Source organism: Hemitrygon akajei, chromosome 22 (genome assembly GCF_048418815.1).
Source record: "Hemitrygon akajei chromosome 22, sHemAka1.3, whole genome shotgun sequence".
In the NCBI taxonomy this organism is placed as follows: domain Eukaryota; kingdom Metazoa; phylum Chordata; class Chondrichthyes; order Myliobatiformes; family Dasyatidae; genus Hemitrygon; species Hemitrygon akajei.
In genome coordinates this window covers 59,607,317-59,633,035 of record NC_133145.1, presented here as the reverse complement: position 1 = coordinate 59,633,035, position 25,719 = coordinate 59,607,317, and the positions used below count along the sequence as shown (strand labels likewise).

Here is a 25,719-nt window from a genome sequence, read left to right as displayed (position 1 = left end):
ATATATAAACATCTCTTCCTGATTTAGTTAAAACTGAGAAATGCAAGTATAATTTTCACATTTAGGCAGCACAGTATTGTAACTGTTGGCATAATGTTATTGCAGCGTCTGTGACACTGTTCAATTACACTGCTGTCTGCAAGGAATTTGTACACTCTCCCTGTGACTTTGTGGGCTTCCTCCAAATGCTTTGGTTTCCTTGCACGTTCCAAAGATGTACGGGTTAGTTAGTTAATTGGTCACATGGGTGTAATTATGATCTTAATTGGGTGGTGCAGTATCATTAGACTGGAACAGCCTATTAACGTGCTGTGTCGCTAATTAAAATAAAAATTTCTTCATGATATAGAAAGCCATTTGGCCTATTATGTCTTTGCCAGCTCATAAAGCAATTCCATTCCCCCACCAACCTTCCACTGTAACCCATTCTCCAACATTTCCTACATACCAGGGGACAATTTAGAGTAGCCAATTAGCCTACCGCCCACATTTGCATGCTGGAGGAAACTGGAGTACCCATGATGTCACAGGGAGGACTTGCAAACTCCACACAGGTAACACCAGATGTCAGGATTGACAGAGGCTGCAGTTCCACTAGCTGCACCAACATGCTGCTTGATACAATTATAGCATCCTAAAGCGACACCGCATACAAAAAGAGTCTTTGGTCTACTGAATGCACGCCGACCATTAAGCACTCATTTACACTGATTCGCCTCACATTCTCATCACCCACCCCCAGAATCCAGCACTCAATTGCACATTCCGGACAAAGCAACTATCATAGTCTGCAAGTTTGCTTGAGATGCAGTTCTGAAACAGCATTCTTGAATAGACAGCAAAAGATTTAACATTTTGCATTTCAAAAATCTCATGTGGTCCTCTAAACAAGTCATATTTTGCCTGTGTAGTTGTAACACACAAGAATATCAGGAATCAAAGTAAGGAAATTGTAAGAACTAATACAAAGATTGCAGCATTCATACTCTCAACTGAATTTCAGTCTTTCTTCATCATCTAAAGTAGCCCTTTACCTGTTGCCATTTTGTACTATCAGCTTCAATACAAGGTGTATCATAGATGGCACGATAGTGTTTGCATATGGATAAATAGGATCCTTCATGCTGGTCAACTTGAATCATTAGGTTGTAGTATTTTAATTTCAAGTCCTGTAAGAAATGACAAACTGAATCTAAATTATTGCAGACCAATTTAGTTAAAAATGGCCCTGTGTGTTATGTACTAATAATTGTTTAGTCAGATGAAGATCAAGGCCACCATGAAATCACACAAATGAAAGTATTTTAACATGAGAATGAGTACTATAAAAAATATCAACACCAAATATTAGTTTTTGATGAAAAATTATTGACCTAAAACATACACAATTTCATTCTACAGTTGCTGCCCGAATTGCAGAGTATTTTCAACAGTTTCTGTTTCCACTTAACCACTGAGATATCGTGAGCATGCAGCAATTTGTCTTTCTCAATCCTTACTAATGGGCAGCATCTAGTAATAAATATGTAGCAAATTTCCAGCTTAACAACTCCACAATTGGAAATGGAGCAGATGTATGATCCTTCAGCCTGCCCTGCACCCACTTTTTGGTTGGATCTCTACAATCTTCATGTCCGTTGTACAGGAATTTATCCTCTTTAGTCATGGACGTATTCCCAGGAATCAATACAGTGAACCTCTGCTGCGTTATCTTTATACATAAATATTCTTCCTTATATAAGGAAGCCTAAATGTAGCATTGTGATCTAACTATACCACTGCACACAGCAAAACCCTTACTCACGTACCCCATTGCCTTTGGAATTGAAGGGCAACATTCCATTTGTCTGACTTCATTACTTGTTGAACATGTATTCTAATTTTGAGCACACTCACATCTCACTGAATAATAATCTCATAGTTCAGATCATTTAAACCATAATCTGCTGTTATATTTTTCCTACTTATGTTGCACTTTCTCTATCTTTGCTCATTTACTTAAATAATCTTTATTATTTTGCAGATCTATGTTTCACTGTCAGAAAATAGCTTCCCCCTCTTTATACTGTAAGGAAACTAGAATGGATCTGACACAGACCCTTCCTCTATGCCATCAAATGGATTTTAATGAACTAAGGATCCAGGAATTACCCTGAGGCATACCCAAAGTTCAAACTTGTCAAACTGAAGATTTCCTGCTTATTCCCAGTTTTAACCAATCATCTGTCTCAAACCCACCAGTTCTCCTTTATGCAGTATTCTTCCATGTAATGGTTTATAGATGAGCATATAATCCAAAACCAAGTCCACAAATGCAATAACCAAATTGATTTGCAAAACAAATTACTCAAATTAGTACCGACTGGTTTTTTTTTAAAAATCACTGATAAGGTTTTGCCCTTAAATATTTATGAATACATTCTAAGAAACAGTATTTATTGGCAATGTAGTACCAACTAGTGATGAGACATATGACTCAGCAAATGGATGTTCAAATGGCAAACAAAATCATTTACTCAGAAAAGTCTGTTTAAAGAGTGGGGAAAGAGAAACCACAGCAATTTTGCCAATAAAATGCAATGGAGAGTACAGTGGTATGCAAAAGTTTGGGCACTCCGGTCAAAATTTTTGTTACTGTGAATAGTTAAGTGAGGAGATGAACTGATCTCCAAAAGGCATAAAGTTAAAGATGACACATTACTTTAATATTTTAAGCATGATTACTTTTTTATTTCCATCTTTTACAGTTTCAAAATAACAAAAAAGGAAAAGGGCCTGAAGCAAAATTTGGGCACCCTGCATGGTCAGTATTTAGTAACACCCCCCTTGGCAAGTATCACAGCTTGTAAGCACTTTCTGTAGCCAGCTAATTCTGTAGCCAGCTAAGAGTCTTTTAATTCTTGTTTAGGGGATCTTCGCCCATTCTTCCCTGCAAAAGGTTTCCAGTTCTGTGACATTCTTGGGCTGTCTTGCATGCACTGCTCTTTTGAAGTCTAGCCAAATATTTTCGATGATGCTTAGGTCGGGGCACTGTGAGGGCCATGGCAAAACCTTCAGCTTGCGCCTCTTGAGGTAGTCCATTGTGGATTTTGAGGTGTGTTTAGGATCATTATCCTGTTGTAGAAGCCATCCTCTTTTCATCTTCAGCTTTTTTTTAAACAGTTGGTGTGATGTTTGCTTCCAGAATTTGCTGGTATTTAATTGAATTCGTTCTTCCCTCTACCAGTAAAATGTTCCCCGTGCCACTGGCTGCAACACAAGCCCAAAGCATGATTGATCCACTCCCGTGCTGAAGTTGGAGAGGTGTTCTTTTCATGAAATTCTGCAGCCTTTTTTCTCCAAACATGCCTTTGCTCATTGCAGCCAAAAAGTTCTATTTTAACTTCATCAGTCCACAGGACTTGTTTCCAAAATGCATCAGGCTTGTTTAAATGTTCCTTTGCAAACTTCTGATGCTGAATTTCGTAGTGAGGATGCAGGAAAAGTTTTCTTCTGATGACTCTTCCGTGAAGGTCATATTTGTGCAGGTGTCGCTGCACAGTAGAACAGTGCACCACCACTCCAGAGTCTGCTAAATCTTCCTGAAGGTCTTTTGCATTCAAAGGGGGTTTTTGATTTGCCTTTCCAGCAATCCTATGAGCAGTTCTCTTGGAAAGTTGTTTTGGTCTTCCAGACCTCAACTTGACCTCCACCATTCCTGTTAACTGCCATTTCTTAATTACATTACGAACTGAGGAAATGGCTACCTGAAAACACTTTGCTATCTTCTTATAGCCTTCTCCTGCGTTGTGGGCATCATTTATTTTAATTTTCCGAGTGCTAGGCAGCTGCTTAGAGGAGCCCATGGCTGCTGATTGTTGGGACAAGGTTTGAGGAGTCAAGGTATTTATAAAGCTTTGAAATTTGCATCACCTGGCCTTTCCTAATGATGACTGTGAACAAGCCAGAGGCGTAATAAGTAAATTAGGTCTGAGACCTTGGAAAAAGTTATCTGAGAGCTCAATCCCTTGGGGTGCCCAAACTTTTGCATGGTGCTCCTTTCCTTTTTTACAATCAAAAATTGTACAAAACAAAAATAATACACTAATCTTGCTTAAAATGTTGAAAAGAATGTTCCATCTTTAACTTTATGACTTTTGGAGATCAGTTCATCTTCTACTCACGTAACTATTCACAGTAACAGAAATTTTGACCGGGGTGCCCAAACCTTTTGCATGCCACTGTACCTACAAATAAATTATTTATCCAAAATCAATCTCAGTCACTGACAGTCATGTAGTCAACAAACTTAATTCATAACGATGTTATTCACCCTTTCCTGGTCGGTTCTAACATCATCACTACACAGAACCTGAAAAGAATTTGAATCTACCTCAGTATTTTCCCCCTGGAAGAACTTAGTGTTTATTTTTTTGCTGATGATCTGGGTTCGAATGTAATCCTTTATAGCTAAGCAGAGTCTCATTTGCTCCAAGATAAACTCAACCTTCTCCTTCTTCTCCATTGAACCGTATGTTTCAACCTGTTGGTTTAAGAAAACAGCAATTTAAAATAACAAAGTCTAATCAATTGTTATGGTAGTTGAATTGTTTTTCAAAACCATCCATTTGAACTAAGGTTTGTGCTTTAGCATTTTCCATTTACTGAGATTTGGACATTACAACTAAGGCTGATATTTCTCACTCATTTCAAGAGCACACAAGAATGGATCTGCAATACCAAGGAGGCCAGATTGGATATGCACATTAGTGAACCAAGCAATCCAATAATCCTCCAGTCAGCATGACTAATGATCCTTTTTTCCCCCCAATTCCAGATTACTAAATAAATTGCTGTTGTGAGATTTGAACTCTGGCCTCAGGATTACGAGCAAAAGTCAGGGCCACTAGACCAGTACTTTAATTGCCGCAACACCACCATATCTGCTGTTGAAACTGCATTATATAGTTGTGAAAACCTGAATATTCTGAACCAATTAGAAAGATCACAAAAAGTTAATCAAGCATAGCATTAAAATTAGGAGCAGTTATAGAACATATGTCATTAGCTGGCCGAGGAGGTGGTGGATTCAGACACAAAGTACTATGATTAGGAGGCACTTAAAACAGTTAAATAGACAAGGCACAGAAGGAGACACAAGAGTCTCCAGTCCTGAAACATGGTTTCCATCAATAATTCCTTTAGCCCTCATAGTTGGTACTTGTCCCAAGTTCCTCCAGTAGAATGCATGTTGCTCTTAAGGCATGGAGGATATAGTCCTATACTTAAGTTCGATAATCTATTCCAGGCCTTCAATTTTGAGATGCCTGCATTTTAATTTGGTCTCTTCAATTATCAAACTTAAACACCCTTGCATTCGTCCACCATGACCTTAAGTTCATAATTCTAAACTTGAACCTTTTGGTTTTTATTTTGTTTTCCTCCCACTGAACCCTCGCCTCCATAACTACAATATATTTTTGAGTCCAACTTTCATTTGATAACACTCCTGTTAAGAGCCTCAGGATTCTTATCCTATATTAACGATACTCTTCAAAAAAAAAGTTTTCATTTCTAAACCTGATTGGTGAAACTGAAAGCTCACCTTCTGAAGTTGATTGTTGTATGATCTAATACTAAGATAACTTTATTGTTGAGGTAAAGAAAAAAAGAAAACACATTTTGCCATAGACTTAAAAAAGCACTACAGCACAGATACAGGCCCTTCAGTCCATCTAGTCCATGCCAAACTATTATTTGTGCCTAGTCCTGTTGATTTGCACCTGAACCATACCACCCCAAACTCCTCCTATCCATATGTTTATCCAAACTTATCTCTACTTTGCTTGTGGTCTTTCAACTATAAAATAATGCCCAAATATCTTGAAATTATAACACACAACAAAATTTAGGCAGCATTCAATACAAATTAAAATGATCTATTTTGCTTGACAGGAGCTCACAAGGGATCACAATTATTTTGAGAAAACCTTGTTCATCATGATAGCATGCACGTTTTACTTGCCTAGATATCATTGACATTCACCTGAAGTTCTTGCAAAATGGCAGCAGCTTCTTTTGGTTCTCCAGCTTCCTCCTTTATCGTGGCCAAGTGTTTGGTTAACCGAGCACGCTCAATTTCTACATAAATCTGAAAGAAACAATTAATAACAATAATATTATCCAGGTTTCAATTCACAATTCTTTTTGCTCTATTATTTAAATAACTTTTTTAGAATGTACAGAAACATAGCAAGCTGGTGATCAATTTATTTTATTGAAATGAAAGCACAAATGACTTATGACATATGTCAAACAGCTAATGCACTATGAGATGAAAGCTATTTGACTATGGCTTAATTCACAATTTTTGATGATATTGCCAGCATAACTGTACCAAAAAGTGTAAAGTAACGGTCATACAGCATTTTTAGAATAAACATGATACATGCTAGCATGATTCTCCAACCCATAGCTATTGATGGTTTAGCTTGCTATGATTCAACAGCTAAATGAAGCCTTCTTGTATATTCTTATAGAATTTTTTACAACAAAATATATAACGTGATGAACCTAAAAATCCTACACCATCAGAACTTTATTTTGCCTTAAATGGGCAACCCCTTCCCCAATAGCTGACTCCCCTCATTCTTCTAAACTCCAGCGAATACAAATCTAGCTTCACCAACCTCCTCTTATAAAGACAATCTGCCCATTCTGAAGAACAGAACTCGAAAAATTTGGCAGTTTTGGGACTTCTGGCATGTATCAGATAGCTAATTTTCCAGACTATTAGACGTTACTTCAATTACCCCAACACATTTGAAATTGACCATTTCTTTAAAAAAGTCAGTTTGTTTGATGACAAGTTTCCCAATTAAAAGAGAGGATGGGAACTGGGGCCTCAAGTGAGCAGGAGTAGTAGTCAGCCAGAAGCCAATTCATTGGGATTTCCAAATCATCAAATAGCAGATTTTTGTTGTTTTACTGTATTAGCCTTGCAAACTTTCTCTGAACTACTTCCGATCCATTTATTCCTTATTTAAATATGAAAAGCAACACTACAAACCAAATGTGGCTTCACAAATGGCTTATATAATTGAAGCGTAAGATCCTTACTGTTACATTTAATTCCACTTGCAATAAGCAATAGCATTCTGTTGGCTTTGCTTACTTACTTGCTGTAGCTACTGCACACATCTGTCTTCAGTGAATGACATACGGGGATGCCCACATCCTTCTTTCACCATAGAACTCCACAATCTCTCACCATGTGAAATACATGCTCTTTTATTTCTTACTTTGCTTACTAAAATTTCACATCTCAGATCATACCCGATTTGCCAGATCTTGCCTGATCCACTTATTTATGCACCTTTGGTTGTTTGCGCAAACAGTGCATCTCACTGTATGTTTTGATGTGCATGTAATATATAAACTTGAATCCCTTTAGAGCTTTCTTATGTTCTCTTTAAATCTTCTTTTTTTAAAAAAAACTATCTCTGGGTCATCAGAAAATTCAGCAGCCATAGATAGCTTCAATGATTTCAAGCATGGCATTTATATCAATTGTAAAATGTTGAGTCCCAAGTGTGAATCTCATTGGCACACCACACATTACACCTCGCCAAGCAGAAAAATATCGACTGTATGTTTGTATGTACTAACAGAAATATACTCTTGTCCCATTTTTGCATATGACCAATGGACACATTAGTACTGATGAATTACAGAGAAACAAGTGATGTATGACTGAGTTAATAAAAAACATTGGTGTCCATTTCCAGTTAGTGAGCCTATCTTCTACCCATTCCAAACTGTTGCCTCTTACAGTTAGCCATTTCCCCTGACAATAATCTTTGATGTGACAGTTTATCAAACGCTTCCTTGAACTTTTAGTATATCGACTGGTTCCAGTACCTGTGTACAGCACACACTAATTTAAAAAAAAACTATAAATTTTTCAAACATGATTGTTGCTTTTGCCTAAATTTACTTGGATTTTTCCAATTGTTCTCCTATTGCACTTTATTGACAACTTCTTTCATTTTTCCCATGACAGATATTAATTACAAAAACTTTCCTGCTTTCTGTCTCCCTCCATTTTTAAATATGAGTTACATTTGCTATTTTCTAATCCAAGAAAATATAGGCAACTATGTAAAGTTAAAACCAATCCACCAACTATCTAATGAGAGACTTTTAAGACTGAATTGTAATCATCTCCAACGTTATATTAAAAAAACTATATCTTTTCATGCTCAGCAGTATTGTAGGTATTACAAGAAGGGCGCTTTTGGAAATAGGTGGAACATACTAACCTTTCCAGCTGTGATAGTACGCAAAGTGTCAATTAGTCTCAATTTGATTGGCAAGTCAGTAATCTGACTGACGTATGTGCAGCACTCCTGAACCATTTTTGTTACTGCCTGCATAATAAAACAAAAAAACATTGATGCTTTTAACAACAATTACTGCAACATAAATTGGTAATCTATTAATATCCTCCCAACACACAAGTGCACTTCAGATCACAGGCAGAAAGAACATAATCTACATATTGAATACATAACACAAGTTTTAATTCTATCATTTGAGATCATAATTGCTAACAAGCAAAATATCCTTTTGCCATTTCAATGTTCACCAGCATCAAACCTGCTCTATGTGATAACACTTTCATATAGAAATGTAAAAAACATTAGCATAGACAGGATTTCTTTTTTACTTTTGCTAAAAGCACTGATTTTACTCATGTTCATTTTTGTTGCATAAAAAGAAAAGCTCATAAGTTTTATATGCCGATATTTGCCAACTAAATACGAATGTTGGAACAATTTAACATGACGTCCATACTTCTGATAATAGATTACCTGGCAGGCATTTTTGAGAAATTTAAATACAGAAAACAATTTTAGTCACCTGTTCTATACAATCTGAGAACTTTACCTGTTTTAACTGACTTCTCCTTTTAGACAACAGTACGATATTTTCATTGAGTGTGTCCCAGTCTTTTGCATCATAACACATTTTTACTATTGCAACAAGGATTCTTGATGTGGAAGCCATATCAGAGGCCTAGAATTTATAATGGAAAAATAACATAATGACCCAGTAACAATTTTTTTCTAACTGTGGAAAAAAAAAATCAGCCAAAAGTACTTCAACTTCTCAATTATCCAGAATTAATAAATGAAACTGCAGTTTGGCATAATTAAGAATAGTGAGGGAGTCTAGGACCAGAGGACACAATCTCAGAGCACAAGGACATCCCTTTAGAACAGAAATGAAGAGGATGTTCTTTACCCAGAGCGTTGCAAATCTGTGGAATTCATTATCACAGACGGCTGTGGAGGCCAAGCCATTGGGAATATTTAAAGCAGGGTATGATAGGTTCTTGATTATTCAGGGCATCAAAAGTTACAGGGAGAAGGCAGGAGAATGGGGTTAAGAGGGAAAATAAATCAGCCACGCTCAAATGCCAGAGCTGTCTTGATGGGCTGAATGGTCTACTTCTGCTCCTACGTTTTATGTAATCTATATTAATGGATGATATTCATACATTGGTCGACACACATTGTTGGCCAAATGACCCACACTGTGCAGTACTGCTCTACATTCTGTGACAAAATGGTTAACACGAGTTGGGACATCATGTATCAAAAACTCAAGTCATCTGTGAGATCACAACATTAGTACTGTGTGCAGTTCTGGTTGCCAAGCTGTAACTAAACTGGAAAGAATGCAGAAAAGATTCACAAGGATGTTACTGGGACGGGAGAGCTTGAGTTATATGGAGAGGCTGAATTGGACTGGCAGAGCCTTTTCTCCCCCTGCAGTGTAGAAGCACAGTCATAACTTTATAAAGGTATACAAGGTCATGCCAGGGATAAATAAGTATTGTTCCCAGGGTAGTGGAGTCTAAAACTATAGGACATAGATTTAAGGTCAGAGGGGAAGATTTGAATGGCATGTGAGGGCTGACTTTTTCCCACCAAGAGGGCAGTGGGTACATGCAATTTTCAGCTATAGGAAGCTGTAGGGGCAGGTACAATTACAATGTTTGAAAGGTATTTGCTCAAGTATATAAATAGAAAAGGTTTAGGGGGACTGAGCCAAATGCAGGCAAATGGGACTAGCTCAGATGTACATCTTAGTCAGCACAGGCATGGTGACCCAATCAACAACATTCAGAAGAAATTGCACAACTAAGAGAAGGATGCCAAACAATTCCCTCCTGTCAGCTCTTCATTACATTGAGAAAATCTGCTATCACTGCAAAATCTGCAAACTGAGTTTTTTTACTTTTAGAGCAAAAGATGGATACCCAAAAAAGGCAGTTTAAAAATCAACTTCTATATAGTTGATGCAGAGAGAAATATAACTTGGATTCTTCGACTAATAAAATTAAAGTTCTAAACATTTTAACTTTGCTATTTTATAGTGATTAAAAAAGAGACATCCATAATCTAATGTTCCAAAACATAATGACTCCTGTAGCTCACTCTTCCAAGTTTCACAAACAACAGTGAGATAGATGGTGCCAAATAAGGTGATTTAGTGATGTTGACTGAAGGGTAAATGCATCACAATTTTTTTTTCTTCTTCTAATGCTGCCTTGGGATCTTTTACATTTTCCTGAAAAACACATCTTGGCTAATCATGCACCTGCTTGTTAGCACTAAAAGTCATATTCCATTCACTTGACACTTAACATAAGTTAATGTGCATAGCAAATTGAATTTAATTATATAAGCAGCATTCAAGTCTTTCGAGTACGATTGGACCCCATGGTCTTCTGATTCAGATGAGATTATTGGAACTAGACGGGAGAATAGTTTTGCTCATGGTGGAGTGGCGGAGCAGACTCAATGGGCCGAATGGCCTACTTCTGCTCCTTTGTCTTGTGATCTTGTGACTATGCCAACACTGAGAGTCTGAACAGTTGCTTTACCTTCGTTTGCCATTTGAGGAACAGACTTTTGGAGAAAAATACTGCAACGTTTGCCAAACAAATCTAGGATTACAAAGTAGGACCCTTGGATGGTGCTCAATAAATTATTTTAGTGGACAATACTGTGATCCCTCCAAATACTTGCTGGTTAAATTGCTGCAGAATGTAGTCCACTTATTTCATACTTCGATTCAAACTGAAACAAGCAATTTAGGCACAGTTATGTTTTGGAATGGTTGAACTTTGGAAAAACAATATTGGAATATACATAGTTTACTTTTCTAAATGTCTTAGTTTAAGTTGGTTTCAATTTCACACAAAGTGATAAAATTTGCACTTACTGTTCGAGTCTGCTTTTCCAATGACAGAAGATTATCAATAGCTTCCTGCAGTCTTCCATCCTAAATTACAATGCATTGGTTATTGCAGAAACGTTACACAATTTTAGCAGAAATCTATAAAAACACACCTTCTCTTCCTATTCCAAAATCAGTTCTCTTTGCAAAGTACATTCAGATATTTACTTCACAGCTCAACAATATCTCCCTCCTTTCCACATTCCTATGCAATGCTCTACTTGAATGTTATTCAGGAAATTCAAGTATGGCTGCATGATGGACAGGACAGCTTAGTCTCAGTTACTGTAACGCTACAACAACGCCAGCTGCAAGATCATGTTTCAATTCTCACCACTGTCTATTTGGAGTTGGTGTTTTCTTCTCCGTTACCATGTAGGTTTCCTCCGGGTGCTTCCATTTCTACTCATGTTCCAAAGACATACAGTTACGGTCAATGAGTTGTTGGCATCAGGCATCAGAAGCATGACAACACTGGTGGGGTTGATGGACTGCCCTTGCTGAATTGACGCTAACAACCCATGTCATTGTATGTCTTGATGTACATGACAAGTAAAACTAATCTTTATCTTCAGTTATTTTTGAAATGCAAGAAGTTTCTTTTCCACATGTATTACTACCTTTTGAATGAATGAAGCATTTTGATGATTATGCAACATTATAAATGTAGTAATTCACATCTTTTCAGTTCATCCAACAAAGGAGGTAAATAATAAAACAATGTAACTCAGTTAAATTCTGTTCTTGACGTTCTTTGGCTCAGCATGGTAAACACAAACATCAGCACAGTGCAAGATACGGCTAAATAGCAGTGAAGAATGGAGCAAAAATGATACAGAAAAATGCACAAGTATAGGAGAAGTGAAGTGCAATAGAACTAGAGAGTCTACAATTGTCCAGTTGAACTCAGGCCCCATGTTTAAAATGAAACAATGCTAAAAATAAACATCAATTGGTCAAGCAGCATCTATGGAGGCAAAAGGTGCAATTTGTTTCAGGTTGAGACAAAGGGATCAGAAAAACCTGTCAGTATGAAGCAGTACAATGAAAGGTGCGGTTGAAGCTGGTATTTATGCTTATCATAAGCAGATAGAACCGGATGGGGAGGTGAGGACAGAGGCTGGTAGATGATGGTGGAGCTAGATGATGAGGGAATTGCGGGGGGGGGGGGGGGCAGATGGAACAATGCTGGTGCTCAGCAGGGAGAAGGAACAAAAGGAGAAGAAAACTGTGGACAGATGAGTGTGCCTTGTGTTAGGGTTAATGTTAGGGTTAATTCGAGACTGCCATTACAGGTCAGGAGTGGCTCACGTAATACTAGGAGGCCGGAATGCGAGGGAGGGGGGAGCGAAACTGGGGATTCCGCTACACCGAAACTACCAGTGTCACGCGATTCAGGAAACAAAAGAAACAGGTAACTCGTGAGTGTATGGCGTCGGGCCAATAAGATGGACACAAGTGCCCGATATTACCTAATATGTAGCGGGGGGTTGTGCTGGGGGGAAAAGGGATATAAATAAGAGCAGATTGTAAGGGGAAGTCGGAACGCGCCTTCTCCAGCGACTCCGTCGATTCGCTGTGCCAGTTACGGATTCTGCAATAAACCCAAGTTTTGTAATATTCTGGTGTTGGTTGTCTCTCTTCCTAAACGAACACAGGGCAGAATTTCAAGCCCAACACTTGGTAGAAAACAACAGAATAACCTGAAATTCAATATTTATTTTATTGGGATGTGAGCTATGAAAGCAGAACACGAGATGTTGTTCTTACAGTTTGTGTTTGGTCTCTCTATAGCAATGGACAGGTCAGTGAGAGAATGGAATTAAGATTATACGCAACTGGAAACTCAAGATGGCCATTGTGGAACACAGGTGCTCAGCAAAACAGTTACCCAGTCCACACTTGGTTTTACCACTGCAGAAGAGGCCTCATCATGTGCACTGAATGCAGTAGACCAGGTTGGAAGAGATTAAGTGGACCTTACCTTAAGGTTATATTATAAGTTTGGATTCAATTATTATTTAATCTATTATAATTCAAATGGAAGATCTCCCCACTATAGGGTCACGGTGCAGGGAAAGTGTAATTGCATTGGAGCTACTTGAAATACTGGAGACTGAGTGCTGGATGCATGGATGGAGAGGTTGATGGTGAAAGGTGAGGACCAAAGGAACCCTTTTGTTGTTCTACTGGGTTGGGGGTTGGGGTGGTGGAAAGTAGGAATTGGAGGAAATATGTCTGAGAGCATCATCGAGTATCACAGAAGGAAAGCCATGCTTCCAGAAGGAGGACGTAATTTCAGAAGCTCTAAAGCAGAAGGTCTCACCTTGAGAACAGATGTGGCAGAGATAGAGCAGTTGAGTAAAAGGAATGGCATTCTTATAAGAGGCAGGGCAGGACAAGGTATAGTTGAGGTCACTGTGGTAATTACTGTGTTTACTGAAGTTGCCAGTAACAGTTCTAATCCTGAGATGGAGACAGAGAGATCCAGAAAAGAAAGATAAATGGCAGATATCATCCAGGTGAATTTGAAGGCAAGGTGGAAGCTGATGCTGAAGCTGATGGATTTGATGAGCTCTGTAGAAGAAAGTGGAAGAGACAGCATTGATGCATTCATTGATGTACCAGAGAAAGAACTGGAAGTGGGGTTGGGGCATTATGAAGTTGGAGACAATCTAATATGGTGAGATCCCAGGAGATGGTGACCTGGTGTTAGTCGGATCATGGTCTGGAGGGAGGTACAAGCAGGTATCAGCAAGTTGATGTCTGGCTTCTTTACAATACACACTGAGAAACAAAGTTACATAACACTTATTTATGCTCAATGTTTAAGAGTACATAGTGTGTAAAAGACAGCATGTACAGTACTGGGCAAAAGTCTTAGGCACATGTAAAGTGAAGATGCATTCCAAAATAATAAGAAGTTTCTAAATATTAAAAAAATACTAGAAAGAGCTGAAAACAGTACAAAATTAAATCAAATCAATACTTGGTGTAACCACCCCTTCCATCAATTCTCTTGGGTACATTGTTATGCAGTTTTAAAGAAAATCAGCTGGTAGCTTGTTCCCAACATCTTGTAGAACTTGCCACAATTCTTTTTGCAAGCTTTCTCGCTTGCTTCTGTCTCTTCAGGTAATCCTAGAAAGACTCAACGTTGTTGAGACCAGGGCTCTGTGGAGGCCATACTATCTGTTGTAGAACTCCTTGATCTTCTTTTCGTGAAGGTAGTTCTTTATGACCTTGGCTATGTGTTTCGGGTCAGTGCCCTGCTGCAGAATGAAGCTGGTACAGATCAGACACCTCCCTGATGGTATTGCATGATGGATGAGAACCTGCTTGCACTTCTCAGCATTGAAGATTCCATTAATTCTGACCAACTCCATTTACAAAAATGCAACGCTGAACTTGCTGGGAACTTCTGCATGCTTCACTGTTGGCTGCAGCCACTCCTCCATGTGGCACTCTCCAGTTGTTCTCTGGACAAACTGCCTCATGTTTGAGCAAAAAATTTCAAATTTTGACTCGTCGGTCCAGAGCACTTGCTTCCATTGTTCAGCAATCCAGTCCTTGTGTTTTTGTGCTTGGTGAGTCTCTTGGTTTCGTTTCCACTTTGGAGGAACAGGGGGAGCAATTCTTCCATGAAGACCACTGCTGACAAGATTGCTCCAGACTAAAGAGCAGTTCTGGTGGTTTCTGTGACTTCAGAGATGACTGTAGTGCTGGACTTCTTCTGATTTAAAAGGGATATCAGTTTTATGCATCTCTCGTCTCTGCATTCAGTTTCTGTGGCTGACCACTGCATTTCTGGTTCTCAACCTTGCCTGTTTCTTTGTGCTTCTTCAGAAGAGCTTAGATAGCACACCTTGAAAATCCTGTCTGTCACAATATTTCTGCTCAGGAGAGATTTTGCTGATGCAGGATGACCACCTTGTGCCTTGTTGCTATGTACACTCTTGCCATGGTGTAAGAATTGATCATTTCAAGATTAAACACCCACATCTGCCATACCGAACCTTTTAGTTTGGCTGTCCTTTGTCCAGTTTGATTCCTTCTACACCTGTTTCTGTTAATCGATTTAGTTCATTCAACTTATTATGTCATTGATCATTAGCATCCCATTTGTTCTCTTTGTTTAATCATGCACTGGGCTACATAACTACAAAGTAATTAAGTTTTTATTTGACAAGAGTTCTATTACTTAAATATGTTACTTTCTCTGTAACATCTATTATTTTGAAAAATGAATGTTTGGAAAACTAAAATTTACTCTTTTCTGCTGACACCCTAACGCAGAAAACAAAAAATAAGCATTTAAAACAAAATTTATATAAAACATCTTGAGTGTCTGAAGAATTGAGAAACTGTGGTACTGTAAAAAGTCTTAAGTTCAATCGGTTGAATGGACATTTTTGTTGTAAGGAAATACAAATTAATATGACAATAGATGAGTAATGAAAATAATAAAATATGAAAATACCTGGTGAATTACTTAAAACAAGAAATGAGTGTGCTAACTTTTCAAGAACAACTGGATGCCTTCCTCAAAATTTATAGGAAAAAAGTGCTACATTATAATTACATTGATGTTGCTTAAATGTATCTTACTTTGTAAGAAACAGATTGCAAACTTGGCACATTCGCCGTGTTTAAAATAGCTAACTTGATCAGAATATTACAACTACATTCTGCTGGAACATCTTAACTTTGATATTGTTCTAAACCACACTTAGTGATTTGTGTTGAATAACCCACTGAAGCATTGCCTGTTAACATTTTGAATGAATTTTAGAATGTGCAGTTGGTTTTATTCAGTATTTTGTTGATCTGATCTCTCAAGAATTAAATCATATGGACATGAGGGGCATGAATAAAGCTCACACATTGAACATCCTCTCACCATCTGCTGTGAGTAACAGAAATATTTCTGTGGTAAGTGAAACAGTTAATGTTTCTTTTCATCAGTTCAAAAGGGCCTCAGAATTGAACCATTAACCATTTCTTTTTCCACAGATGCTGTCTGATCCGTTGAGTGTTTATGGTATTTTCTGTTTATATTTCCAGCATTTAATGCTTTTAATGATTTTCTTTTGCTATCAGTGCTGTACTTGCTTCTCCCCTTCTTCTACGCTTCTACTCCCTCTTCGGACAGCCTTGACCAGTGAACTTCAAAGTGGAGGCCTATGCTTACTGACTATCAGTTTTATCTTCAATTACATTCTGTATCAGCAGATGTCCTGCAGCATTTTTTATGTTTACATCTGGGAATTAACATTAACCTGTGCTTAATAACAATGAAGATTGCTTCTCCTAGCTTTAGCTTATGTTCTGGGCATCAATTATGTAGGTTTAATGTAGCCAGTTATACACTTGACTAGTTTATCTTCAGTGTTTTGAATCGAAGACCACAACTTGCTTTCATTTCTTTTTATGCTAGGAAGTGCTCTACACAAACTTACCCGTTAGTCAAGGTATTCTAATGCAAGTGTTAGGTAAAAAGATGGTATTCTAATTACATCCAAAATGACCCTAAGCTAAGTCACTATGGGCACAAGGCAGACAGCATAAACCTGGGGATCAAACAACATTAACAATGAAATTATTTTCTTGCTTCACTACATTGGCAATGCTGTTCTACCCCAACGAAATACTGTCAAGTTTTGCTATAATTATCTCTAAAATTTAAAGACTTCACTCCTCCCAATGTCTTTTTCCAGATTCAGTGAATTTAATTATTTTTCATCTGTTTCTGATTTGATAAGAACTTAAAATCAAAGATGCTAAGATAAATTATCCTGTGATTTAATTTTATTTTTCTAAGACATTTTATTTTTCTCAGACTGGAGGCCTGTGACTAGTGGTGTGCTTCAGGGATCTGTGCTGGGACCATTGTTGTTTGTTGTCTATATCAATGATCTAGATGATATGTGGTAAACTGGATCAGCAAGTTTGCTGATGACACTAAGATTGGAGGCGCTCTGGACAGCGAGGAAGGCTTTCAAAGCTTGCAGAGGGATCTGGATCAACTGGAAAAATGGGCCAGAAAATGGTACATGAAATCTAATGCAGATAAGTGTGAGGTGTTACATTTTGGAAGGACAAATCAAGGTAGGACGTACATAATAAATGGTAGGGCACTGAGTAGTGCGGAGGAACAAAGGGATCTGGGAGTTCAGGTACATAATTCCCTGAAAGTGGCGTCACAGGTAGACAGGGTTGTAAAGAAGGCTTTTGGCATCCTGGCATTCATAATTCAAAGTATTGAGTAAAGGAGTTGGGATGTTATGGTGAGGTTATGTTTTACAAGGTTATGTCTTACAAGACATTGGTAAGGCCAAATTTGGAGTATTGTATACAGTTCTGGTCACCTAACTACAGGAAGGATATCAGTAAGATTGAAAGAGTGCAGAGAAGATTTACTAGGATGTTGCTGGGTCTTCAGGAGTTGAGTTACAGGGAAAGGTTGAACAGGTCAGGACTTTATTCCTTGGAGTGTAGAAGAATGGGGGGGGGGTGGGATTTGATAGAGGTTTACAAAAATTATGAGGGGTATAGACAGAGTAAATGCGAGTAGGTTCTTTCCACTTAGATTAGGAGATAAATACGAGAGGACATGGCTTTAGGGTGAAAGTGGAAAGGTTTAGGAGGAACTTCTTCACTCAGAGAATGGTGGGAGTGTGGAATGAGCTGCCACCTGAAGTAGTAAACACCGGCTCACTCTTAAGTTTTAAGAATAAATTGGATAGATACATGGATGGGAGAGGTCTGGAGGGTTATGGACTGGGTGCAGGTCAATGGGACTAGCGGAATAAAGTTTTGGCACAGACTAGAAGGGCCGAATGGCCTGTTTTCTGTGCTGCAGTGTTCTATGGTTCTAAAATGCTGTTAAATTTTAAAAAATGACTCAGGTTGAATTACAATTAATTTCAATATTCATTACTCAACTGTGATCGGGAAATTGAAATCACCTTTCTAAATTAAATTACAAACGTTCAATATGAATTATTTGTCACCATTTAGTTTTAGATGAACAGATAATTTGATTATTTTAGTTCAATTAAATGAGATTTTAAAAAACTTGCCTCAAAAAAAAGGTTAATCTGGAACTCTGGCAATGCAGCATGTCAACTAGCTTTCTAAAACACATTCAATGGTGAAAATTGTGCGATCTCTCCTCATGTGGGGTTCATCAAAATACTGATACCTAAACAACATAATGAGGTATTAAGGCGGATAACCAAAGCCTGGTGACAGGCAGTGTTTAAAGACTATATTAAAAGAAGAGAGGCAGACATATTAAGGAGGTAATTTCCCCTTCTCCACTCAGGTCCTTTGAGGCAAAAAGCACAGGTGCAAACAGTAATTATATTTAAGAACAATCAAATGGATAGAACTCAGTGGTACTTAGAAACCAGCCCAAGTGCCTCAATATTTAAATTTACTGGAGTTTATACCAAATGTCCATAAATAGAATAACTTAATTTTATTTAAAGTTGCCTTAAAGGTTTAGTCCTCCAAGACCTTGTTGTGGTTTGGAGGCTTGTGTGCCTCACTGATCTGGAGAGCTATGTTGGCTGAAGTCAGAGTTTTATGCTTTGGCTTTTGGCAGGGTCACCAATGCCAAACAGGTCAAAGGGTAGAGGCCTGACTAAAAGTGGTCCACCAGTCCTCCAGGTTCGGAGGTTCAGCGCAGGGCTAACAACCATGACTAGTAAAAGAAAACTGTTGCAGAAACAGCAATGAAAATCCTTCTATATCTGAGTGCGATGGTTTTCCTGAGTCTCCACCTGGGATTTGCAAGCTGATGGTTGTGAATTACCAGCATGATGAAGGAAGCCCTGAACACCGCCAGAATGGAGGGTTTTCAGCAGCGTAACAGGCAGTTAGTAAAAGTTTAGTAGAATTCTGCACATAAGAAAGACAACTGTCATTTTATAAAGACCATAGCTTTAACAAAACATAAACTATAGGAATAAAACAGGAATCAATTTCTATATTAAAATTCAGCTCTGTTATTTAGACTGGGCAGTTTTTAAGTCAGGTTTTGAAGCTACAAACCAAGACATAGATTTCAAATCTTATATGATTGGAAACTTTGAAAGTTAGGATAAGCTTGATTGAAGTAAGTGAAAATGTAGTCAAAACCGCTTTGCATCAATGGAAGTATACAACGTGTTGAGGAGTAATTTAAAATAAAACCGTTCAGTCTTCTCCAGCTAGAGGTTCGCAATGACAATGGGTGGTAGCATGTCATTAGTAAGTTCACCAAAAATATGAAATCGATATCCCCATGAATTAATATAAACTCAAAATGATTTTTCATACAGTGTAGTCTGTTCATTCTTGGAGTGCAAAGTCATCTTTACCTTTCAAAATGTTACCATCTTATTGGTGCATAATATTTCAGCTTTTGGGGGGTGAGGAATTTGGAAACTGCTTGTTGTGTTCATAAAGACTGAGCTAGTGGAATTAAAGATAGAGGATTTAACATGAAATGTATTCATGCAATCACTCTTTCAATGAACATGAACACACAGCACAAAATTATTATTAAGGTGTTGAATTGGCAGCTGAAATTAGAATCCATATAATTATCTGTTGTGTGGAATTGAAAATCACACTTCTAAGAGACATTTTTCTTTCATTGTAGAGCAGAAGAGCGATATAAATTCTTACATCCCCTTCCATAACTTCACAATATTTTGTAGTGTGCTAAAGACAATAAAGTATTTATCAAATGCTCTGAGTAATTTGCAAATGTGGAGCCAAATTGTACATGGCAAGTGCTCACAAGCTTCAATGTGACAGTGGCTGTTAACTGTATTTTGTAATCAAAATACAGACCACTTTAGCTCCCCTAATTGAGCCTCACAATCTATCATTGTAATACTAAAAAAAAGTTAATTCTATGTGGCTGCTAAGAATCCATCCAATCAATATATATACAATTTTACCCCAGTACAAGAGTTAAAATAAAATGGATAAAGACATAAGGGACATTGAGATGTAGGAATAGGATTGCAAGTATTTTAACTTCCATAAAGGAGAAAATCATGGCATAACCTGTTTCCATGTTGGTAAAATTTGTGAATTTCCAGCTCAATGAGATCAAAGGAAAAATCTCTGGTGTAAAGGCAAGTGGTCTGGATAAAAAAAAATTATCAGGCAAACGAGAACCAGAAGTAGAGTCTCTTTTCTGTTTGCCAAAATGGTGTGCGGCATGGGTTTCAAAAATTATATGAAGGTACCAAAGCCAACATTATTAAATTCGCTGGTGCTAAATAAGAGGACATGGACGCTACAAAATAATTTTCATTGGTTTAGTGGATGGGTAGAGATGTAACAAACTGAATATGTTGTGAGAGAATGTGAAATGTGGCAAGAGAAATATAAATACATATAATCTAAATGGTGACAGATTGTAGAGCTCTCAGATGCAGAGATCTGGGTGTTCTGAGTGCATGGTTTGCAAAAAGGCTAATATGCAAATACTGCACATAATTAAGCAAGAAAACCAAACATGAAAGTGGAGAGGTTATGCTTCCATTATATGCAGCACTCTGGAGTACTGTTTACAGTACTGGTCTCATTATTGAAGGATAGATGTGAGTACGCCACAAGCAGGTCAGAGAAGGAATACCACACCAAAACCTAGAACAAGCAGGTATTCTTATGACAAATTTCTAGATAGGTTAGGTTTGCATCCACTAGGACTTAGAAAAGTGAGACATTGAGATCTGATGGGTTTTCACATGATGGATGTGGTGCATGTTTGATTTTGTGGGAAAATCTAGAATGGGGATTACTGTTTAAAAATGAAGAAATCACCTGTTGAAGACTGACGAGGGTTTTGAGTCTTTGTAAATCTTCCACACAAAATGCTGGAGGAAATCAGCAGGTCAAACAGCATCTATGGAAAGGAATAAAGAGTCGATATTTCGGGCCAATACCCTTCATCAGGGCTGGAAAGAAAGGGAAAAGAAGCCAGAATAAGAATGGGGGAGGGGATGGAGTACAAGCTAAAAGGTAACAGGTGAGGAGTTAGGTAGCTGAGTGGGAAGGGGGGATGAAGTGAATGCTGGGAGGTGATGGGTGAAAAAGGTTACAGAAGGAATCTGATAGGAGAGGATAATGAACTGTGGGAGAAAGGGACAGGAGTGGGGCGAGGGGAGGGGTAGGATGGGAAACCAGAGGATAGTGATAGGCAGCCAAGAAGTGAAGAGTTGAGAGAATAACCAGAAGAGGAATTGAAAATGAAAGAAAGAGGAGGGGGAGAAATCACTGGAAATAAGAGAAATTTATGTTCATGTCAACAGGCTGGAGGCTACCCAGACAAAATATGAATGTATTGATCCCCCAACCTGAGAGTGACCTCCAAGTGGCAGTAGAAGATCTTCACAAAGTGGTAGAAGCATAGTCTTTGAATATTTTGAGCCAAAGGTATGTACACTTCTGATTAAAGAAAAAAAAGTTAAAAGTTATTGTGATCAGAGTGGGATGCAGAATTAATGCTGGAATCTGATCACCCATAATCATATTAAATGATGAAGCAGGCTTGTTGGACCCACACCATCTCCTAATTTGAATATCCAATGTATATTAATACTTGGAACCATTCTCAAGACCTAAATTCTTCTATTTACTTAATTAATATTGTGGACAAGGTCTCTGCGAAATTATAAACATTACACATTAGGGACAAAAGCTTCGGGCAAAGGCTTCATCGGAGCTTTTCTTACCCATACAGTTTCCTGGGTGAGGGAATGACACAGTTAGAACATATTAAACAGGTGCAGATGTAGGCCAATTGGCCCCAAGCCTGCTCTGCAATTCAGTAACACAGCTAATCCAGTCTTGGCCGCAATACTAATTTCCCACTCCCTTTCCATATGCTTCAAGCCCTTTACTGTTTAAATTACTATCAAACTCTGTATGTGAACATGCTCAATGATTTGATCTCCACAGCTCACTGGATTAGCAAAAGTCAAAGATTCATTGTGAAACCACAATTGGTGCAGATCAGAAATAACATCTCCTCCTCCCTGACAATCAATACTGGAACACCTCAAGGATGAGTGCTTAGTCCACTCTTCTACTCTCTCTCAATAGGCAAATATGCCACTGACACAACTATTGACAGAACTTCAGATGCTGGCAAGGCAGCGCACAGGAATGAGTTAGATCAGCTGTTTGAGTGGAGTCACAACAACTTTACACTCAATGTCAAAAAACTAAGGAATTGACTGTGGACCTCAGGAAGAGGAAGTCGAGGGAACACACACCAGTCCTCATCAAGGTGTGAGCAGTGGAAAGGATAAGCAGTTTCAAGTTTATTGGGTGTCAGCATCTCTGAATCTGTCCTGGGCCCAACATACTGATGCAATTACACAGAAGACAAGCCAGCGGCTATATTTCTTTAGAAGCTTGAGAGGTATTGGTATGTCACCAAAGACTCTTGAAAATGTCTACAGATAAAGGTGGAGAGCATTTTTACTAGTTGCATTACCATCTGGTATGAAGAGGACACTGCACAGAAACACAAAAAGCTACAGGAAGTTGCAAAATCAGCCAACTCCATCATGCCCACTAATCTTCCCACTAACTAGAACATCTTCAAAAGATAGTGCCTCAAAAAGGAAGCATCATCATTAAGGACCCCCACCACCCAGGACATATCCTCTTCTCAATACTACAATCATGGGGAAGTACAGCAACCTGAAGACACATACTCAAAATTTCAGGAATAGCTTCTTCCCCTCCGACATCAGATTTCTGAATGGGCAATGAATCCATTAACACTTACTCAGTATTTCCTTTTTTTTAACACTACTTAATTTATATTTTATATAAATATTGTAATTTATAGTTTTCATTACTATGTTATGCAGTGTATGGCTACCGTAAAACAAATTTCACGATATATGTCGGCGATATTAAACCTGATTTTGTATGTTTCTATTTGGATTTCAGCAACTTATCGCACTTTTTAAAAAAAGGGTTATTTTTCTCCGCGTTCCTTGTTTCTAGTCAAACAATTACTGATCAAAATGCAAAGCCGGTGTAGTTGTGCAGCCAGCCGAGGCCTGCTACCTCCAAAGGCCTAGTTCACTCCGATCACTCAAACCGCATGACTCAGTGACTATTACAAATGACAGACACTCACTTGGGCCATTTTCTCGCATTCAGGGAGTTGCTGATCCACCGTAGAACTATAATCCATCTCCATTTTTACAATCTTGCCATCGGCTCGCTCAGTTGCGTCTGCCATCGTCGCTGCACCTTGCTTGCTAACTATTCTCTTTTATTTTCTGAATGAAAGGTCAAGGCAATCCTCACCGCACAGAAAGGCCCAAAGCCGCCGTAACCCAGTAACAGGCGGTGGACGTCAACGACACCTCGACGTGCGCGTCATTGCGTCGTGCAGTCCTGGCGGAGGACGTCACGTGGCGCGCGCGAAGGAGCGAGCTCCCTTTGACGCTCGAGCATGGCGGCGTCCCGCGAGGATGTTAGCGCGCAGCGCGCCGTTAGGAAGGGGATGGAGGTTGTCGTCGGTAGCCGAGGCATTAATGGGACGTTCTGTAGTCAGAGAACGTGTGCGACTACATTCAGAGTAGCAGAACGGTGACTGTTTTAGTTTTTCTTCATTTTAGTGAGGTATATACTATATATTTCCCGAAATTAAGAGGCACCGAGCCCTGAGGGAGCATTGCAGCCGCCGGCTTGTCGCCAGCTCTCTCGGACTTTGACCGGGGAGAGGCAACCGTGGAGCCACTAAATGTGCGTGGTGAAATTTACCATTAATAAATTGATTTTAGTATTAAAAGGAGATATCAAATATAAAATAATTCCCTGTTTGACGAGGCGACAGTGTCAGCGTCCTGTCAAAAGCTGTTTGGGCTCAAAATAATCGATTGAGTTATTTTCATGTTTGGGGACACACGGGATTCCAGATGGATCATATTTTATGCCATTTACAATTATTTTAGGCACCAACGACTATGGTCCCCCTGGAGCAAATGATTAACACATTCAATGGGTTTAATGACTTTCACTCAACCTTGACTTTTCTGACAAAAACAAAATTCTCTGAATGCTGGGAATATTCAGCAGGTCTGACAGTCTCTGGAGAGGGAAACGGAGTTGACGTTTCAGGTCAATGACTTTTCATCGCTGATTTGTTCTCATGCAGATCAATGTTACTAATTATGTTGTGCAGTAACATTTTGCTAGTTGCTTGTTGAGATATTTGCAGCAGAGGAGGGCCTAGTCGGTCTTGGAAAATATTACTTCACTAAAGGCACAGGCTGTCTTTCACCTTCTGTGTCAATAAATTGACTTCAATATCCATTAATTTTACAAAAACATGTCCAATTAGCACTGTGATAATTGATGGTTAGGTGTCATAATTCCCAAAAACAATTCTGATTTGTTCCTCAATATCTGATATTTAGATATTAAAATAAGGGATGAACAAATGTATAAAAATGCTCAATAAGGCATGAATTAACCTTTTTTTGCCTTTCAATGTCTTCATTAAAATTATTAACTGAAAAACTGGCCGTGGATTAGATATTTATGCTTTTTGGTTTGAACCTGTGAACCAAATGCGAATGGTGTATTTCTGAGCATGTGCATGTACCTAACTCATCAGAATACATCATTAATATCTGCTCATATGTATTGTCTCAGTTCCTTCAAGTTCTAAAACTTTACCCTGCAGCTTTTTCTTCGAGTAATTGTGAAAAAAAGGCATAACTGAAGTTAAATTTATAATGGTAGTTTCAGTGGTGTAGCGTTTAGGGTTGTTGCAACACGACCAAATTCTACACTGATCGTGGTACTGTGTGTGTGTGGAACTTGCCTGTCACCACATTGGTTTCCTCTGGGTGTTTTGGTTTTCTCCACACCCCAAAGACATGCTGGTATGTCAACTTAGCTTCTTAACTGACCTCTTTTGTGTTGGTAAATGACAACACAGATTCAGCGTGGTGGACTGTGTGAAAGTTGGACAGTAGTGTAGCGAAAAATAATAGGAAAAACGGGGTTAACAAGATTGCTCTCTGGGAGTTGAAATGTGTTCAAAGCACACAATGACTTCTTTCTCTACTATAGTATTACTATAAGGTAATATATATTTTAATAAATTATTTAGTGAGATACAGGGTGGAATAAGCACTTCTGGTCCTTTGAGTTGCATTGCCCAGCAACCCTTGATTTAACCCTAGCCTAATCAAAGACCTGTACGTCTTTGGACTGTGGGAGGAAACCAGAGCACCTGGGGAAACCCACACATTCCACGAGGAGAATGTATGGACTCCTTACAGGTGACATTGTAATTGAACTCTGAACAGCAACATCCTGAGCTGCATTAGTATCGTGCGAACCACTTTGCTACAGTGGGGCCCATTTATGCATCTGTACTTACATCTG

General features: G+C 38.5%; 1 protein-coding gene across 1 annotated transcript in view; it reads right to left on the bottom strand.

Moving 5' to 3' along the window:
- The window catches only part of psmd12 (proteasome 26S subunit, non-ATPase 12), a 35,264-nt gene extending 11,571 nt beyond the window's left edge, over window positions 1-23,693 (bottom strand). The window contains exons 1-7 of the mRNA XM_073026387.1: window positions 23,453-23,693; window positions 11,275-11,334; window positions 8,929-9,057; window positions 8,301-8,408; window positions 6,026-6,130; window positions 4,373-4,522; window positions 1,035-1,169 (exon numbers count right to left, since the gene is read on the bottom strand). Coding sequence (XP_072882488.1) covers window positions 1,035-1,169; window positions 4,373-4,522; window positions 6,026-6,130; window positions 8,301-8,408; window positions 8,929-9,057; window positions 11,275-11,334; window positions 23,453-23,557 — 792 coding nt within the window. The 5' untranslated portion in view covers window positions 23,558-23,693. The remainder of the gene's footprint in view (window positions 1-1,034; window positions 1,170-4,372; window positions 4,523-6,025; window positions 6,131-8,300; window positions 8,409-8,928; window positions 9,058-11,274; window positions 11,335-23,452) is intronic.
- Between the last annotated feature and the right edge of the window lie 2,026 nt (window positions 23,694-25,719).